Genomic DNA, 17,589 nt, shown 5'->3' on the forward strand with positions numbered 1-17,589 from the left:
AAATATTAAAAAAAATGTTTTTGTTTTGATATTCAACCTTAAACCTCAATACTTTGATATGTACTATTTAAACAGTTAATAAATAATTCACAGTGTTATGTTAGCATGTTTATAATAACAGGCAATTTTCACGTACAGAAGCCTAAAGTATTTGAAACAGTCCTTTCACTTTCGTTTCTTATATAACAAAGATAAACATTAGTAAGCTCATACGTCACACATGAACATGTAACTAAATGACTGTTATATGTAAAGTGACATAACAAAATATGGAAGTGTTTTGAATACGGCTTTAATGATACTACGTGAACTACTTTATTTTTGCAGTACGCAGAATTTTAGCACAATTCTGTTTTTCTGTTCTTGATAAAATGTGTTTCTGAGTATATTTCAGCCTACTGTTGATATGAAACTGTTTAAAACCACTCCAAACTCAGGCGTTGGGAACTCTTTCAATGATGATAAAAGTAACCTAATGCTGTTGTCTTGCGAGACAAAACCATGTGAATAAAGAGAAAGTAGGCCAAACAATAACTCTTACTTCAAATTACAGAATTTCGTAAGCTTAACTCAACACCTTCAGACCACTTCAATATTGAAAAACTTTGAATTTTCACTGCTACGAGATGTTCTTTATTTGAAATTAACTTTATGATTTTCTTTTAGTTAAAATTAGAATAAAGGTACATAATAAGCAGTTATAACGTTTCCTGAAAGGATTTAATGTTTTCGTAGACTGAACAAAAAACTAAATTTGTTACATTAGCTTAAACCTAATCTGCCATTTTTAAAACTTACTCAGTTTTTAACTACAAATAATAAGTAAAATGTGAAGTTAACTTATTATGTTATTGTTTAATGAAATACATTTAAGATGATGTTTTCATAAAGTGCTAAAGACGAAAACTGAAATAAACATTTCTCAAGTTTGTTTGTTTTGGAATTTCGCACAAAGCTACTTGAGGGCTATCTGTGCTAGCCGTCCCTAATTTAGCAGTATAAGACTAGAGGGAAGACAGCTAGTCATCACCAACCACCGCCAACTCTTGGGCTACTCTTTTACCAACGAAAAGTGGGATTGACCGTCACATTATAACGCCTCCACGGCTGGGAGGGCGAGCATGTTTGGCGCGACTCGGGCGCGAACCCGCGATCCTCAGATTACGAAGCGCACGCCTTAACGCACTAGGCCATGCCGGGCTGATTTCTCAAGTAAACAAATGAAATGTTGTTCCAATATTTTATCACCATTCTATTTAGCTTTATACCTTGTATCACAAACCATTTTCCTATAAGTCCAAGATTCAAGCTTTTAAAAAGGTGTCTAACATATAATATACATCATTTTACAACAAAGTTAAAAAATTATTTTTTAAAATTGAACTAAAACATATGGAAGAATACCTACATTAAAAACATAGAGTTAAATCCGTTTGAATCCTTAGTATATAGTTCATTTGAGGAATAAAATACAAGTGAGTTCCAACTTCACCCGCAGTTTTATACGGGGAAATATATATGCCTTTTTTTTTTTTTAGTTTAGCACCAGTTTTGCATGCATCTGTATCCTTGTAAAGTAACGATGTGTTTCCAGACTTTTAACGCTAAAATCCGGGGGTAGATTTCCTAGACACTAAAACAACCTAACAAATATGAATGCGTTTAATTTTAAGGTGCATAATTACTTGACTTCAATAATTTTGAGGTAAATTAAATAATTTCATGTTTTTTTTCTAGGTCTTGGAATAGGTCTAGCCTTTTTCTTTATTATTCTGGGGATCATATTAGGAGCAGTGGCCCTATTCATATACGGATATAGAAAAGCCAACAAGTGAAGAATTTTCAACAAGTGGTGTTTCATGCCGATATTCGCATAGCTCACTTTTATTGTATTTAATGACTTTCGTCGTTAGTTCTTGAAGTGTGAAGACGAGTGTTTAACAAAATAATTTAAGTTGTATTGTTCTCTATGTTTCATAAAGTACTGGAACGACTTTATTCTTCAAATACATAAACTCAAAACACAATTACTGTCCAAACTATTATGTAGCACACAGTAACCGTAAGATAACATATATTTAAACCGTTGTATAAATTTGGATTAGTTTAATTCACCTTAGCTATACTTCGTTGATCATTATAAATAAAATACAATTAAAGCAAGATTTCTAAAATTAGTTTGAGCAGTGAAAAAGTTCTGAAATATTTTATTAAGATAAAATACAAATACTCATAAAAGAACAATGATCGTTTGTTTTATAACAAGTTGACTTAACATTATCTGCTTTACAAGTTGATTAGAAAAAATTATTTAAAACAAAGTTGATTATGAAGATCGGTAGACATAAAGTTTTATGCAGGGAAATGTTTTGAAAGAATCTTGCGTTAATGAATTAATAATATTTTATTCTAGTATGAGAACTTGTAAATTAATAAAACATTGAAAATTGTATGCAAACTTATGGAAAATTTCGCTATGGAAACTTTAATGAGTTTTTACAAAATTGGAGTTTGAAAAGCAGAAAAAAGATTATTGAATACTTCTTATATGTTCAATTATACACCATCAGATATTGTTAAATAATTTAGTTAAGTGACTCTTAGATCATTTTCTAAAAGCCCTTTTTGGTTGCTTAGTTTCCTTTGATTTCGTTTTAGAAGGAATCCTCAATACTTGAAATTCCTTTAGACATGGTTAGAGTAAATTTGATCTTTTTTTCCCCTTCTTATTGACTATATTTTTGTGGAGCGTGTGAATGAACTTCATCAGGATCTTTACCACCCTACTCTCAAATTGAATTTTTAAGACTAAATTAATCTATGATCATGGTCAGCTATATCTATTAAAAGGATTTGACTTCCTAAGTCCAAAACTGTAAGCAGATCTCAAATCGGTCAAGAAGTGATGAAGCTATGAGCAGAAATGTTTGTACTTCAAAAAACAACACATACAAACAAATAAACACAAACTATTAAGAGCTGTTCTACTAACTGCTCTGCCGCTGCTAAAATGATCATGTACTTAATATTATCCTATTAAACTCAGTCATAAGATGAAGATACAAACACTGTATTGCTAATGTTAGCAGTATGCCTTTCAAATTGATAAATGTTTTATTCTGTGCTTATTATAGAAACCAATTTAAGGCTTTTAGAAAATATGTGTCAGCTTCATTCACAGGTAAATATAGAATTCCAGTTATATGAAAAATGAAGAAAATTCATATATTTGATAATTGCTGTTTGAAAAACATTAAAGAAAAACGAACACTTGAGGTGATTATTATGTGAATAGATAAAAAAATCGATTACAATTATATGAAATTCAAGGCATAGCTTCTCACGCCAGAATTTTTAGGAAGCAAACTGAAAACAGTTTGAAATACACCAGTCTAATGTTTTTTACATAAATAATTTAACTATTTTTGTATTAAAATAATTTCCATTGAAATAAACAAATGCTTTGTATCGAGTGAAGTATTTAGCTGAAACAAAACTGACATAATCCGAAAAATGAATAACGATATTAATAAAGATCTTTCGTTCACTGGTCAACATCCATCATCTTAGTCTAATAATAACCCTCACTCCTACAATTTTGTAAATAAAGAATTTATAACAACAATTATGTTAAAATATAAAGCTTATTAAACAGGTAGATTATGATTCCAGATTTTCTGTAGGTAGTTTCGATTTGAAAAAAACACACTGAAATAAAAGATAACATAAGATAAAAGCACTAAGTATTAATTTTCAGGTTAAAACAACCTACTGGTGGGAATTTCAATATGTTTAAAAAAGCAATAAAAAGGGAAGCAAAATAATTGTTTTTGAAATTTTAGAAATAAGTAATGAAGCTCTGAACAAAATGATCATGAACTACAGACCAGGAGATAGGAAATCTCTAATCACGTGACTTTTAACAAAATTTAAATTCTCTTAAACTACATTGAAAATATTTTGCTCATTATTTAAACGTTGTTGTTTTGTATTAAGCACAAAGTTGCACGTTGAGCTATCTGTGCTCTGCTCACCACCAGTATCGAGACCCGGTTTTTAGTGTTGTAAGTCTACAGATATACCGCTGAGCTACTGGGGGGCTATCTAAACGTACCAATGAATTATCATTTTAAATTCTTACCGTGTTATGTTTTGTTAACATGTCAAATAGTGACGATTTGTATGTTTTTGAATTTCGCACAAAGCTACACGAAAGCTAACTGCGCTAGCCGTCCCTAATTTAGCAGTGTAAGTCTATAGAGAGGGCAGCTAGTCATCACCACCTACTGTCAACTCTTGGGCTACTCTTTTACCAACGAATAGTGGGATTGACCCTAACATTATAACGCTCCCACGGCTGAAAGGGCGAGCATGTTTGGTGCGACGGGGATGCGAACCCGCGACCCTCAGAGTACAAATCGCACGCCTTAACCCACCTGGCCATGCCGGGCCGATAGTGACGATGAAATTGTAAAATATGAAAAAGTAAAAAATTAGCTTTTGTTAATTTTCGGATACTAAAAGTTAATAATACACCAACTTTCTCAAAAAGTCGCGTAGCTAACAACAATTTAGATGTAATTTCAAATGTTATTTTTTTCTCTGATTAATAATTTTATTACAATTTTTACTCACATTATCTAAACTAATAATTTCATTCACAAAAATATTAGCGATTGATCGGTAATTCTGATCCTTAAAAGTCTTAAAACTAAACTAAACACAGAAACTATTATTTATTTTTTTCTTTTGAAAGATTGACAAATCTTCCTTAGACAATCAAGTTTTACATCACATCTTGCCAACAGTTTATAATATACATTTTGAAACAAAGCATAAGAAAAATTATTGTTCACTGTAAAAACCTACCTTATAATATCAAAGAGTTATTCTAAATAGTCTTGAATGATTTTGTATATCAGCAAACATTTGAAAGGTTTGCTTTCTGCTAGAGTTAATAGGAATTATGCAATTTTTTGCTGTCTATTTTGATTAAACTTTCAGGAATTTCCATTTAATTCGACATTCCAAAATTATTTTTTTCTGCTACGTCAAAGAACTAAAATATGAAATACATCCTTCAAATACAATTGTTATTATTTTTAAGAACAAACAGACAGAATTAACCGAGACCCTTTCAATTCATGTTTCTGTTACATTTGTCGAACAGAATGTTCATAAGTGTATAAATTTATAACTTTTCTGACAAAAATTATCTAATTTCATCTAAAAAAAATTAATTCAACTTTACATATATACATATACTTTTATCAGTTATTAATATTTATAAATATTGTTTAGAATGAAATGAAATGTGGTGTACTATTCTCACCTTGCTACAACCATTTACAGTCTAGCAGTATATAATATCAAAACGTTAATATATTTTATTAATGTAAGTATAATAATATAATAAAATTAGATGAAAGAGATTTACAAGAATAGTTTAAGTGTGAAGAAAATAAGATATTTATATAGAAATACGATATGAGAGAGTACGTATGAAACAAAGAGATCTTAACTTTAATGTAATTAACAATATATATTATTAATACTAAATATGACAAAGTAATTAATTAGAATGTTTTACTTAAAAGGTTACAACTTCAAATGTAAAATATTAATTTCTAGTACTATCGCAGTGTACGTTATTAATCATGTTGGTCTAATGAATTTAGGTAGGAAAGGAACATGTGCTACCCTCAGCATGTTTGCAGAAAGTATTAATGGTTGTTCCGTTTCTTCGTCTGATTGCTTACCTATTTAAATTAAGGTCCATTCAAGTTCATCTGCCTCGTTTACATTTATCTGTGTATCTTTCATCATTATTAAAAACTTGTTAGATTCAAGCTCCAAATATACTAAATTATATTTTAAACCCGCGACTGACTTACATTGTTAAAAAGAGGGTTTTAATATTCGTGGGGGACATAAGCACAGATGGCTCATTGTGGAACTATGCGTTTAACAAGAAACAAACAAAAACATATATTCAACGTATTTTAATATTTTATTGTTGTGCGTTTAGTTACTACAGTGTGTAGTCGCTTAACGGAAAATCTTACAATACAAAATTTGTATTGAAAAAAATGGTTGCTTATTCTTGGGAACTTCATGCTTGAACATCAAATTTATGTTTTAGAAGGAGAAAATTACGTCGTTAAAAACATAATTACTTCACGAGTATATATTCATTGAAGTAATCTTAGGTAAAATCAATTTTTCAAGTAAAACGTAGAATTAGAAATTATTAAGTGAAAACAGAAATAAAAAAAATTATAATATTTTAATTTCAGCTCTCTATTGTTGTAAACTTTAATGAATAAATAAATAGCAATAGAAATGAAAATATTATTTTATTATTATATCCCCAAACATTGTTAACATTATTCATTACAACAACAATTTTCCAGTTATAGATGAAAACAGACATGAGATGCATTTTTAATTTTTTGAAATACAATAATTGGAAAAATGGAATTTTCTGTAGTTAATAACCGGTAATAACCAAGAAAATATTCTATTCTTGTGTTTTTGTTTTATCTCGAATTTAATGTCAAATTCTTATGTATATTAATTTGCTATTTCTTACAAAAGAGTTACTTTTTTTTACTGAAAAAAGTAATTTTACAAAAAAAATTATTCTGAGGGGAAGAAAAGGAGTGAAATTTGACTTTTAACGTTCGTTTAAACCGCAAAATAAAACTTAATGTTATATAATAAAGTAGGAAGGAATGTCGTGAAATGAGAACGCTGTGAATGTAAATTTTCATGTTTCTGTTTCACTACTATTGTTCACAAATTTAGTTTTTAGTCCTCCTTGGGCTTTGCGAGACTTATAATATGAAAATAGGAGAAATGCAAATGCTCCAATAAAAGCTCCAAGAATCAGCATTCCAATCAGTAGTCCTGCAAGTCCTCCTGTTTCATATAAATCCAGGTATCAAAAGATATTTTTTAAGAAAAATAAATGTTGCACATTATTTTTTACGAAATGGAAAACGTTATTTAATAAATAAGGACAAAATACGTTTCTATTAATTTTAGAAATTGAAAAATATATAAAAAAATTTTGTATTACGAAAAACACTATTCTGTTTTCACTCAACCATTTTTTAATGTTACTATATAACACAAGAAATAGAAACTACAGTTCTTTATTATTTAACAAGGACTATAGTTTTGGATAAATTAGAGCCATTTAAAATAATATTTGTGTATAAACCATTTTAATCGGGTTACATTAAACATAAGATTAAAAACTTGATAATTCGAAATGTTTCTCTTCAATGGTTAACTTAGGTGGAGTTTCTCGGCATACCAATTTGTTTTATTTTCTTCGTTCTTACTATGGACATATTTGTCCTCCGCTGGTATAGCGATAAGTCTTACGGATCCACAACGCTAAAATCAGGGGTTCAATTCCCCTTGGTGAACTCAGCAGATAGCCGAATGTGGCTTTGTTATAAGAAACCACACACACACAGATGGACACATTATTGTCTTCGTTCTTATAATAATTAATTAAAAAGTAAATATTAAGTTATTATTTACATATATCACAGATGTATCACATAATATGAACAAGATATACAAACATACGTAAATTCATCAAGGTTTCCCTGTACAGACTGTCAATTAGATTTATATTTTTCTTGTAAAAGAGTTTCATATTTAAGCATGTAATTTATTTTCAACGGGTTCTTTGTTAATATTAAAGATCAGATATCAATTTTTCTTCATGGTTTGTAGCCGATACAATTACTAGTTACTAACTCGCTACAATTACAAATACAGAAACTATTTTTTTCTCGGGACTTTACAGAGGACGGCAGCAGCTACACAGTCTTAACGTAAAAAAGGTTTGGTTGGTTTTGGTTTTGAATTTCGCATAAAGCTACTCGAGGACTATCTGTGCGAGCCGTCCCTAATTTAGCAGTATAAGACTAGAGGGAAGGCAGTTAGTCATCACCACCCACCGCCAACTCTTGGGCTACTCTTTTACTAACGAATAGTGGTATTAACTGTAACATTATAACCCCTCAAGGCTGAAAGGGCGAGCATGTTTGGCACAACGGGGATGCGAATCCGCATTACGATTACGAGTCGCACGCCTTAACACGCTTGGCCCACGTAGAAAAGAGGTTAAAGTAATTATTACCTAATTTATATATGTATACGTATAGTAGATACTAATGAGTAAATAAATTTAGGTGATCAGATATGCTACTAACATTCACAACATTATGTTACTAATCCGGGAGTTTTCTAAGCATATTAATTCCTGCAAACTTCAGGCAAAGAATCCTATAATCAACATAACTAATGAGTTTTAACTATATATTGATTTTCTTTCGAAATATCGAAAGAAACATTCTGAACATGAAGTAAATCCATCATTTTAGTAGAAAAACAAAACACTTTACAATTAATGCTAAAAAATGCAATAAATATTTATAACTGTCGCAATTTGATAAATACTTATGTTTTAAGTTGAAATTAAAATGTTTCCTTTCAAAAACAATAAGACATTTTAGGATAACTAGAAAATATCAATGATTATCTGTATTTGGTTTTAAGGCAGCAACAATATACAGATATTATTCGTTCCAGAACCCGCGCAATCGGCTATAATGTCCTTTAATCTTTTTCGCATACAGAAGGAAAAATGATAGTATTACATTTGTTCTAGATATGGAAGGGAGTATATACCTTTAGTATATCCTGAACCAGCTTTATTCTGCGTCTCTGGTAGCTTTTTATTTTTATAACCCCAGTCATTTACAGCATCTTTCCCTAAAACGAATAAGTACAATTAATTTACGAAGCTTAAAATTACTATTATACATACATGTGTATAATATTAGATATAATATGTAAATGGCAAATAAACAGGTTTAAAAGGAAAATACATTAAGCTGACCACTCTTGTTTCGTATTTGAATGAAATGGAACAGAGTATAATTGCGTAGTGATAATTCACAGTATGATTGGTTGCAATATAATCAATCAAAATATTGGCTGCTCGTGAATTCTATGTTTCAAAAGTAACTGTGTTCAAGACATTGAAATGAAATATGGAACTGGCACTTTTAACCATATAAGTGACGAATTATTTGTTTGAAATAACCATAAGTTCTTTGTGCGTTTATTGTTTTAAAAGAAATATTTCATCAATTTGTATTGTCCTTCTGCGTCCTTATTCGACCTTCAACAATATTTGAAGTGATTGAGGTAAGAATCGCAATTCTACAAAAATGATGTTAATCATCTCAGGGTATGTTTGTTTTGAGAGAAATGACTCGATGTTGCTGTAAATGAATGTGTGAATGTCATCTTTAGAACAGTAAGATATGTATTGGCACAAATTAGTTTCGATGGACATATCACTTTTCGAAAATTTTTGCTGAGCACAAGTTTTTCAACTAAAAGGTTAAAATGGGAATCACGTTATATTATGAAAAAATTATTATATAGACCATCATAAATAATAAATAAATATACGTTAGACGACAGAGTAGAGAACGGTATATTAGTCAATGTGTCCTAGTAAAATAAAACATGATGGGGAATCAGTAGAAGTGTGAGGAATCTCTGACATTAGTGATGACAATCTATGAAAAACTCTTGTCTAACGACAGCTATAATAACGTTATCTATCATGTGACATTTCACATGACAAAGATTCTAAGCATACAATAAATGTGGCGAAACAGTATCTTAGCCCATTGAACACTCAAAATCGTCAAGTGGTATGGGTTTATGCAGAAACTGTGCATAGTGTACATAAATCACTATTTGTCCACCAAGATATAATGTAAATTTAGTTCTTATATAAAGAAATGAACTAGATTACGAGAAAGTATAGACAAATTACAAGTAGTTAACGTTAGGTATTTTGTAAAAACACTTACTAGCGTAGTGCTGGCAGGTGATGCTATCCTTTGTTTTAACGCCTGATGTCGTTAGAGTTTTTGAAGATAAATAACAAAAGGCATTTGTATGATCTTTGAGAGAATCTGAAGGGCAGTAATTAAAGGAGTTGCAACTGTATTCAGACTGTTCAGAGCATACACGTGCACATTCTTCGAGCGTTAGGGATTTTATCTCCAAACTATCTTCATCGTCTACCAAAGTGTGTCCCATGTTCAGGAAGTCAGCTATGTATTTTACTATAAAGAAAAGAAAACAACACGTTTGTGGTTAAAACATACTAGCACTGTTATTAGATCACAACTAAAAGCATCGTTCGTTAGGATAATAAAATGTGTTTATACATCATCGTAATAAAAAGCAAACAAAGCTATAAAATTACAAACTGAATAATTCCTAAAAATCTACATGAGTATTAAATGTACAGATACGATTATTATAAAATCACCTGAAAGCAAAAGATTATAATATTTGTAATAGGATATAACTTTTGCAATGCAATCCAGCAAAATATTACAAAATTACGTTATTTACTTACTGGCATAATGAGAACAAGTAGCCTTCGCTGTCACCATGTTTGATGGTTTCATGTCTAGAACGTGCTTTTTGTGCAGAACACAACTTCTTTTATCTTCACAATATTCAAATCCTCGACAGACAAAATCTGTTTCCAGTCGGCATTTCATAGCACACTCTTCAGGAGAAGTCAAGCCGTCAAGAGACTTGTCTCCGCCAGTTAGAAACACCTTGCCACGATACTTGTGGAAGAAAAAAAGATAGTCTCCTACAAGTAAGAACAGAGAGAAAATAAGCTTCTAAATTTTCTTTATGGACACTAAGGTTGCCTGTGTTTTAGTCATTTGAGTTTTGAATACGTCCATTGCTGGGAGAGTAGGAGCTAGTACTCGAGATCAGACTATGATCATTCTAATTTATAAATAATCATTTTGATTGTACTGTAATATTAAAAACTACCAATACCAATTATCATATTTCAATAACTATTACTCTCCTTTGGCTCAGCGGTACATCTCTGGACTTTTGATACCCTTGATGAACAACAAAGGTAGAAAGAAATAATAAAAAAATCATTAAAGAAACCTTGCTTTGAAAGATATATGGGCGCAATAGTTATGCCTTTAGTTCTTGTCTCATTGTGCAGATACTTTCATTCAGTTACGTTTATCTCTCTGCCTAAGGGTTTTCAAAATACCTCGTTACTACATAAATATTTAAAATTTTACGTATTAATCGCTGTAACTTATTGATATTAGTGACAAGCTATGAAAATTTTGACTTGTTAAATAAGACTTTCTGTACAATAAATATTTCTCGACTACAGGCTTCATATTAATTTTTCATAACAGCTTCTCATCGTGATATCTGATGGGCTTTGTTCTTTTATAATTTTGACGTGGCAGGTATTCAAATACAACTTTTTAATATTTACACATCCTACTAATGTATTTTCATAGGTATTTGATGGGAATAATAGAGTAAAATATTTATTTTCCTCATTCATAACGAATATACTTGTTCGAATAACTTACTTTCAGAGTTAGAGCTTCTGAGATTCTTGGTGCACGTCTTTGTGTTTACTTTTCAAATGAAACCATTTCAGTACAATTAATATATTTAACGTCGAAACACGTACAAAATACCACTTCCAAGTAGCATGGCGAAAATGACTCAATCTGAATAACCAGAATTTACTTTGGGACAAAAATACTTTGTTGTAAGTAATTTTTCAACATTACCAAAAGGCCCGAAGTATAAAAGTGTCAAGTACAAGACAAAATAAGAAATTAAGTAACGAAAACTTAAGTTGATCAAATAATCCTTTTGTATAGAGCAACTAGCATGCCGTCTTAGTTTTATTAAAAGGAAACAAAAATTGGAGGTGGTCAAAGGTCATCAAGGGTAAAAGTAAATGAATGAAGTTTACCAGTGTCAATATTTAAGTAAAATGACTTTTAACACATCTAACAAGTTTATTTAGTGCGTGTTAGATATATTATAGTAAATTTTGTAAAAGATAATAGTTGACGAAAAATGCTACATACTTGTGTATACATTACACTGTGTATTTGGCTCCAGTTCGTTCCTATCCATTTTGTTTTCTTTACGAATAAGAACAGATGAAATTCGACAAGCTCTGTTTGTGGCTTTATTACAGTAAGAGAAACTACTGCATATGATGGATTCAGCATCTCGACATTTCTTAAAACAGTCCGTTTTAGTGCCGACATCTCCTATATCTTTAGTGGTCTGAGAATATTTGTCTAGTTGGAAATGTTCAGCTACAATGTCATAGGCCTCATTTTCGACTGTAAAGAATGAGTAAAAAGACATACAGGAAAATGATTAAATATTCCAGTTGCTTACTTCAGAAGTTATTGTCATATCTATTAATTTAGGATAAGATGTATTTAATGGTTAACAGCTAGGCAATCTGCAATTTGCTACTCTTAAAATGGTATGTTCCTTCCATCTGAGTACAGGTGGATTTTACAAAAAGTTTCGAGTTAATCATAACTTTCATTAAAACATCTTTACATATAAGTTTTAATTACATTTTACTACATATAATTAATTAGTTTGCTCATTAAACCAAATAATATATTTACCATCCTTCAAATTATAAAAACAAAAAAAAACGTTGTTAAGGTAAATGAATGCAAATAACGTTGGATACTTGTTAAAAGGTACAATGTAAAGGGACCCAAAATGCATTTTCGCCTATCAATAAATTAATAAAGACACACCACCATATAATAAGAATTAAAAAGAAGCATAACTGTGGTTAAGTTCACTTTCTTTACACAATCAACTATACATAATATGTATTCAGTTCTATCTATTTCTCTCTGTTCAGTTATCCATTCTTCCATCTGTCTACATATTTAGCTTTCTAATAGTGTCAGTTAATAATACCAGTCATAAGAGATTTATTAAAATGTTCTCGACTGAAATGTGCAGAATATGGAACTTTTATTTGTCGCTTTTATTGCAATCTTACAAAAAATAAAAAGTCACCATTTTACATCTAGTGACAAATAACGTTAAACTTGTACTGTGAACAAATGTGGAGATAAAAAAAATAAAGTAAGAAAAACGAAGCCAAATGAGTTCATGACATGCATTTTACCTAAGATCAACATAGATCAAATAACCATTTTAACAATATATTGATTTGGAAGAAAACAGGTAATGTTCTTTACTACTGGAATTTAAACTAGTTTCAATTATTTTCTTTTTCAAGCGATATTCACTGACCTAAATACATTAGACTTAGTTCTCTTTTTCATATGTGCCCATTATTAGTTACTGAGTTTTATTTATCTTTCTGAAAGTGGTCTGTTCTTCAAAGCAAGCATTTTCCTCTAAGAGTTGCAGATGATGAGCAATAGTTTTAATTATTCTTGCGTCATGGAGTTCAACATCCATATCAGACCTAATTTTATAATTATGTCCATTAGTTCCATTACATGTAAGAAGCGTAAGGATAGAAATTAATATGATAAAAATTGTGTAATAATTCTTAGTTTGATTGTAATTCTGCAGCTATCACATTAACTACGATATAATCATTATTTACATACTGACATTTGTAGCTAAGTTTGATTTATTTGTTCTTCGTGTATTTATTTTGAGTGTAGTTTTAATACAGTAAAAATAAACTTCAAATTTTAATTACTTCTGTGTGGACTTATTCTCGTGTATTTTTAAGTTTATTAAATTTAACATTGGTTTTATAGTTCTAACAGTTTTTACACAATTCTGCAGGGGTTTATTTTGGAATAATTGTTGATTTAACTAATTTAATATTACAATATGCAAAATTAATAAATTAATTACATATATATTCTTCAATATGTTCTAACATCAAATATTCAGAAAATACTAATACATAATACTTACGGTTATTTATTTGAACGTTCTTTATTACAGATGTTGCAATGAAGTGGACCTAAAAGTTTTAGAGAATTAAGAAAATATATGAATTACTAAGTTGTTTGAAAAGAGGAATACACGAAGAGTAATCACCCACGACTCTATGAAATTGTATAAGGATGTGCTCATATAAAATTTCATTTTATAACTTACTGCATGTAGTTCATAAATGAGTTCCTACGAATCAAAATATTCTAGTACTAAATTATATAGAATATAAAATATTTACCACTTATCTTTAAGAGTAAGAGATTAATACTGAATTAATTGGAGAATGAAGTGATAATCAAAATATTACGTTGAACCATTACCCAATAGGTTAACAATAGATATACAGTATACAAGTTGGCATATCATACTTTTCTTTACAGGAAAGTTTTGTAACTAAGAGTAGTTTAAAATCATAATGTACTTGGTTAATCTCTGAGTGCAGGGTTTTTGTCCACGAAAATTGTTTTAAAATCTTAAACGAGGCCGAATGATGAACAGTGCCTGCTTATAAAACAATAATTATTCATACATAAATTGAGACCACAGATTAATTCAGCACATTTTGTTAACATGATCTTTATAGATATTTACATAAGATACAAATATTCTATTTTACATTTTACTACTTCAGCACTCTTCAGTATATGTACATCTGGAAATAACATTTTATTACCTCACTATCGGACGTGGGTGGTGTAATTGACACGACGAAACCTTTGTTAACTTTTTCCTCCAGGTTTTTCAAAGCTCTTTCATTTTCCACATCAAATTCAGAATTGTCTGCTACGGATCCTAGGAAATTTCAAGGCGGAAACAGAAAGTCACGAGAAAAATAAAAACTTTATCCTTTTAAAATAGCCTTACCCAAATGTTTTCACATTTTTCTTGTTTTTTTTAATTGTTTAAGAGATTGCGCATTTTGGAAGTATCAGGACTAGTGTAAAATATATTTAATAAACCACCCGTTAAAAACGTACTTCAGCGGATGATCAACAAATACTTGGCAAATACGAAGATGTTCTCTGAGTAAGAAAACCAAAACTGATGTAATTGATAAAAAGGTGTCAAAGTTTGTTTTCATTTTAATATTTAGTTGTGTCCCATTTACACTTGGTAACTGTTTGACATCTCTGTGACATAGAGTGCACGAGGGACTGGAAGTAAGCAGCGGTGAGCTCATGATGTCACACGCGGGTTTCTTACAGTTTCAAGATATTTACCAGTTTCTTCTCATGTACTTTGTTACAGTTTTCGATAGTGATGAGATCTGGGCATTTTCCTGTCCAACATACTTTGTATCAGACAGGGTTTCAGTAAGAAACACAATTTATAGCCAAATAACATCTGATGCAATACACAGATAACCTGTAAAGCTACTGGTGTAATAATTTGACAGTATTTCATCATTCATGAAAGACATTTTCACTTACATGCTCAAGGGTCTCAACACAAAAGATAATTTTGAATAAAAATGTGAAAAAATCGAGTGGTGTTATAAATTTTTTCACCATTGAATGCTTACATTATATTTATTTTACTAGTGAGTTTAAACAGAAGTCAGAAGTAAACGACTTTATTCTAATAAGTTTATAAAACTTATAATACGGTTGTTTTTAGTTTTCTAAAATGTAAGAATAATTATTGATTTGTCTTGTAAGTTTGAATTACAGGCAATGAAAATACAACATATTTCATATTATTTATAAAAAAGGTTAGGAAAAAGTTAATTTTTAGGTATTAATTATATAAGATAGTAATATTTATATCATTCAAAATAAGGTTTCAAATCATAAGGTATATATTAAAGTTCTAAATGACATTTCAGAACAATAAAATATAAAAAAATATCGAAATTAGGCATATTTTATAAAAGTATTCGTAATACAACGAGTTCTTATTTTAATGTGCGTAAATTAGTTTATGATTTAGTAGCGACAATAACTCTAATATTCCCCTTGAGGAAAGTAAAGTTGTAGTGTTTATTACATAGTATACACTGTAAACAGATCCATTATTTTCTTACTCATGTAGAAATCACAGTTCTTGTAGTTAAGAAGTCGATTTCCCCAGCTTTCACTTAAGTCCTTCGTGTTGATAAAGCAAGTATGTTCACAATAATGAATGGATCTATGAAAACATAACACAAAAATGTCGAAAATGTAATGTAAAAAGGTTAATGCAGTTCTTAAAAACATAGTAACATTCGGATTTAAGTAGATATTACTGCTGACATTAATTAATTAATATAAATACATTTTCAAAAGGCCCGTAAAATGACTCAAAATTGTCTGAAAGCTCCCAGTGATTTTTGTTTGTAATTAAGCATAAAGCTACACAATGGATTATCTGTGCTCTGCCCACCACGGGTATCGAAACCCGATTTCTAGCAGTGTTAGTCCGCAGATATCCTGCTGTGCCACTAAAAGACGCTGCCATCGACAGAAATATGGTACCCAGATTTATCTAAAGTCAGAATATCCGTAATGATCGAAACGTTATCTCTAGAAGTATCGAAGGGTATAAGAGTCTGGAAAAGATCTAGACGTTTTTGCTAAGTTTGTACATCGGGAGCATTGCATACAAATTTACATTCTCTAGCGTTGGTCAAAGAAAGAATGAATCGTAAATGACTCAAAAATACAACAAATACAACCCAAAGAGCTATCATAACTCATACACTTTTAGTATATTAAAAATACAAATTATAGGTAATTTCGTATTCTTTCCGTCATATTTACTTAAATACGTCATCAATGAAAGTTAAAAATTGAATATTTTACTCTTTATTAACACTGTTCATATACTCAAATGTCGTATAAATAACGCATATAGCTGAGATAATATATCGTATAAATAACGCATATAGCTGAGATAATATATCGTATAAATAACGCATATAGCTGAGATAATATATCGTATAAATAATGCATATAGTAAGATAATTTCACAAATCTGATGAATCCTCAATAAAAAACAACTTAATTTTCTAATCTCAATTTAAAGAAGAAGTATATAAATTAAAACAAGTAAGAATAATGTTATTTTGCTTATTTAGATAAAAAATATTTTTAGTTAAGTTGATAATAAAGTACTTCTAAAAATTATTTCTTCTGTTGTTGTAAAATAAACTTTAATTTGAACGGAGAAAACAATGAGAAACCACGTTTACTTAATAAGGAAAAACGAAACGTGTGTTGTTGTACGCAAAATATGATAATACGATAACGTTTACAGTGTAGACTATAATAATAAGGTTTGAAGACAATTTTAATGGGTAAAGAATAAATCTTATTGCGGGTTTAATATAATACATTGCCGTAGGAAGCTGAAGAGCGAGCTACTGGCATGCAAAGTGTGCCATTTGTAGGGACACGAGAATATTTGAAAATTAAAGCTACGAGGTTGAATCTTGAGCTACTTTTACTAAACACACTGCATACACGTAACGCATTAAACGAAGTAAATTTTAATACATAAGTTGTAGCTATACCTGCCTTTAAAATTGGCCAGGCCGTGGTCTGACTGCCCTTACCGCTTACATAAATTGTTCAAGCCGTTTTCAAACCTAAGTAGGTTTTTCATCGTTGGCCCGGCATGGCCAAGCGTGTTAAGGCGTGCGACTCGTAATCTGAGGGTCGCGGGTTCGCATCTCCGTCGCGCCAAACATGCTCGCCCTCTCAGCTGTGGGGGCGTTATAATATGACGGTTAAT

At 30.3% G+C, this 17,589-nt stretch overlaps 2 protein-coding genes across 5 annotated transcripts in view; one reads left to right on the forward strand and one right to left on the reverse strand.

The window, feature by feature from the left end:
- The window catches only part of LOC143230449 (uncharacterized), a 54,296-nt gene extending 50,837 nt beyond the window's left edge, over window positions 1–3,459 (forward strand). For all 4 annotated transcript variants that reach the window (XM_076464025.1, XM_076464026.1, XM_076464027.1 and 1 more), the window contains exon 24: window positions 1,738–3,459. In XM_076464025.1, coding sequence (XP_076320140.1) covers window positions 1,738–1,835 — 98 coding nt within the window. In that variant the 3' untranslated portion in view covers window positions 1,836–3,459. The remainder of the gene's footprint in view (window positions 1–1,737) is intronic.
- A 2,878-nt stretch (window positions 3,460–6,337) lies between these two features.
- Window positions 6,338–17,589, reverse strand: part of LOC143230450 (uncharacterized) — a 36,764-nt gene continuing 25,512 nt past the window's right edge. The window contains exons 16-23 of the mRNA XM_076464030.1: window positions 15,902–16,005; window positions 14,552–14,670; window positions 13,855–13,903; window positions 11,997–12,260; window positions 10,472–10,717; window positions 9,915–10,172; window positions 8,713–8,796; window positions 6,338–6,921 (exon numbers count right to left, since the gene is read on the reverse strand). Of these exons, the coding sequence (XP_076320145.1) occupies window positions 6,770–6,921; window positions 8,713–8,796; window positions 9,915–10,172; window positions 10,472–10,717; window positions 11,997–12,260; window positions 13,855–13,903; window positions 14,552–14,670; window positions 15,902–16,005 (1,276 nt within the window). The 3' untranslated portion in view covers window positions 6,338–6,769. The remainder of the gene's footprint in view (window positions 6,922–8,712; window positions 8,797–9,914; window positions 10,173–10,471; window positions 10,718–11,996; window positions 12,261–13,854; window positions 13,904–14,551; window positions 14,671–15,901; window positions 16,006–17,589) is intronic.

This window comes from Tachypleus tridentatus, chromosome 10 (assembly GCF_004210375.1).
Source record: "Tachypleus tridentatus isolate NWPU-2018 chromosome 10, ASM421037v1, whole genome shotgun sequence".
Taxonomy (NCBI): domain Eukaryota; kingdom Metazoa; phylum Arthropoda; class Merostomata; order Xiphosura; family Limulidae; genus Tachypleus; species Tachypleus tridentatus.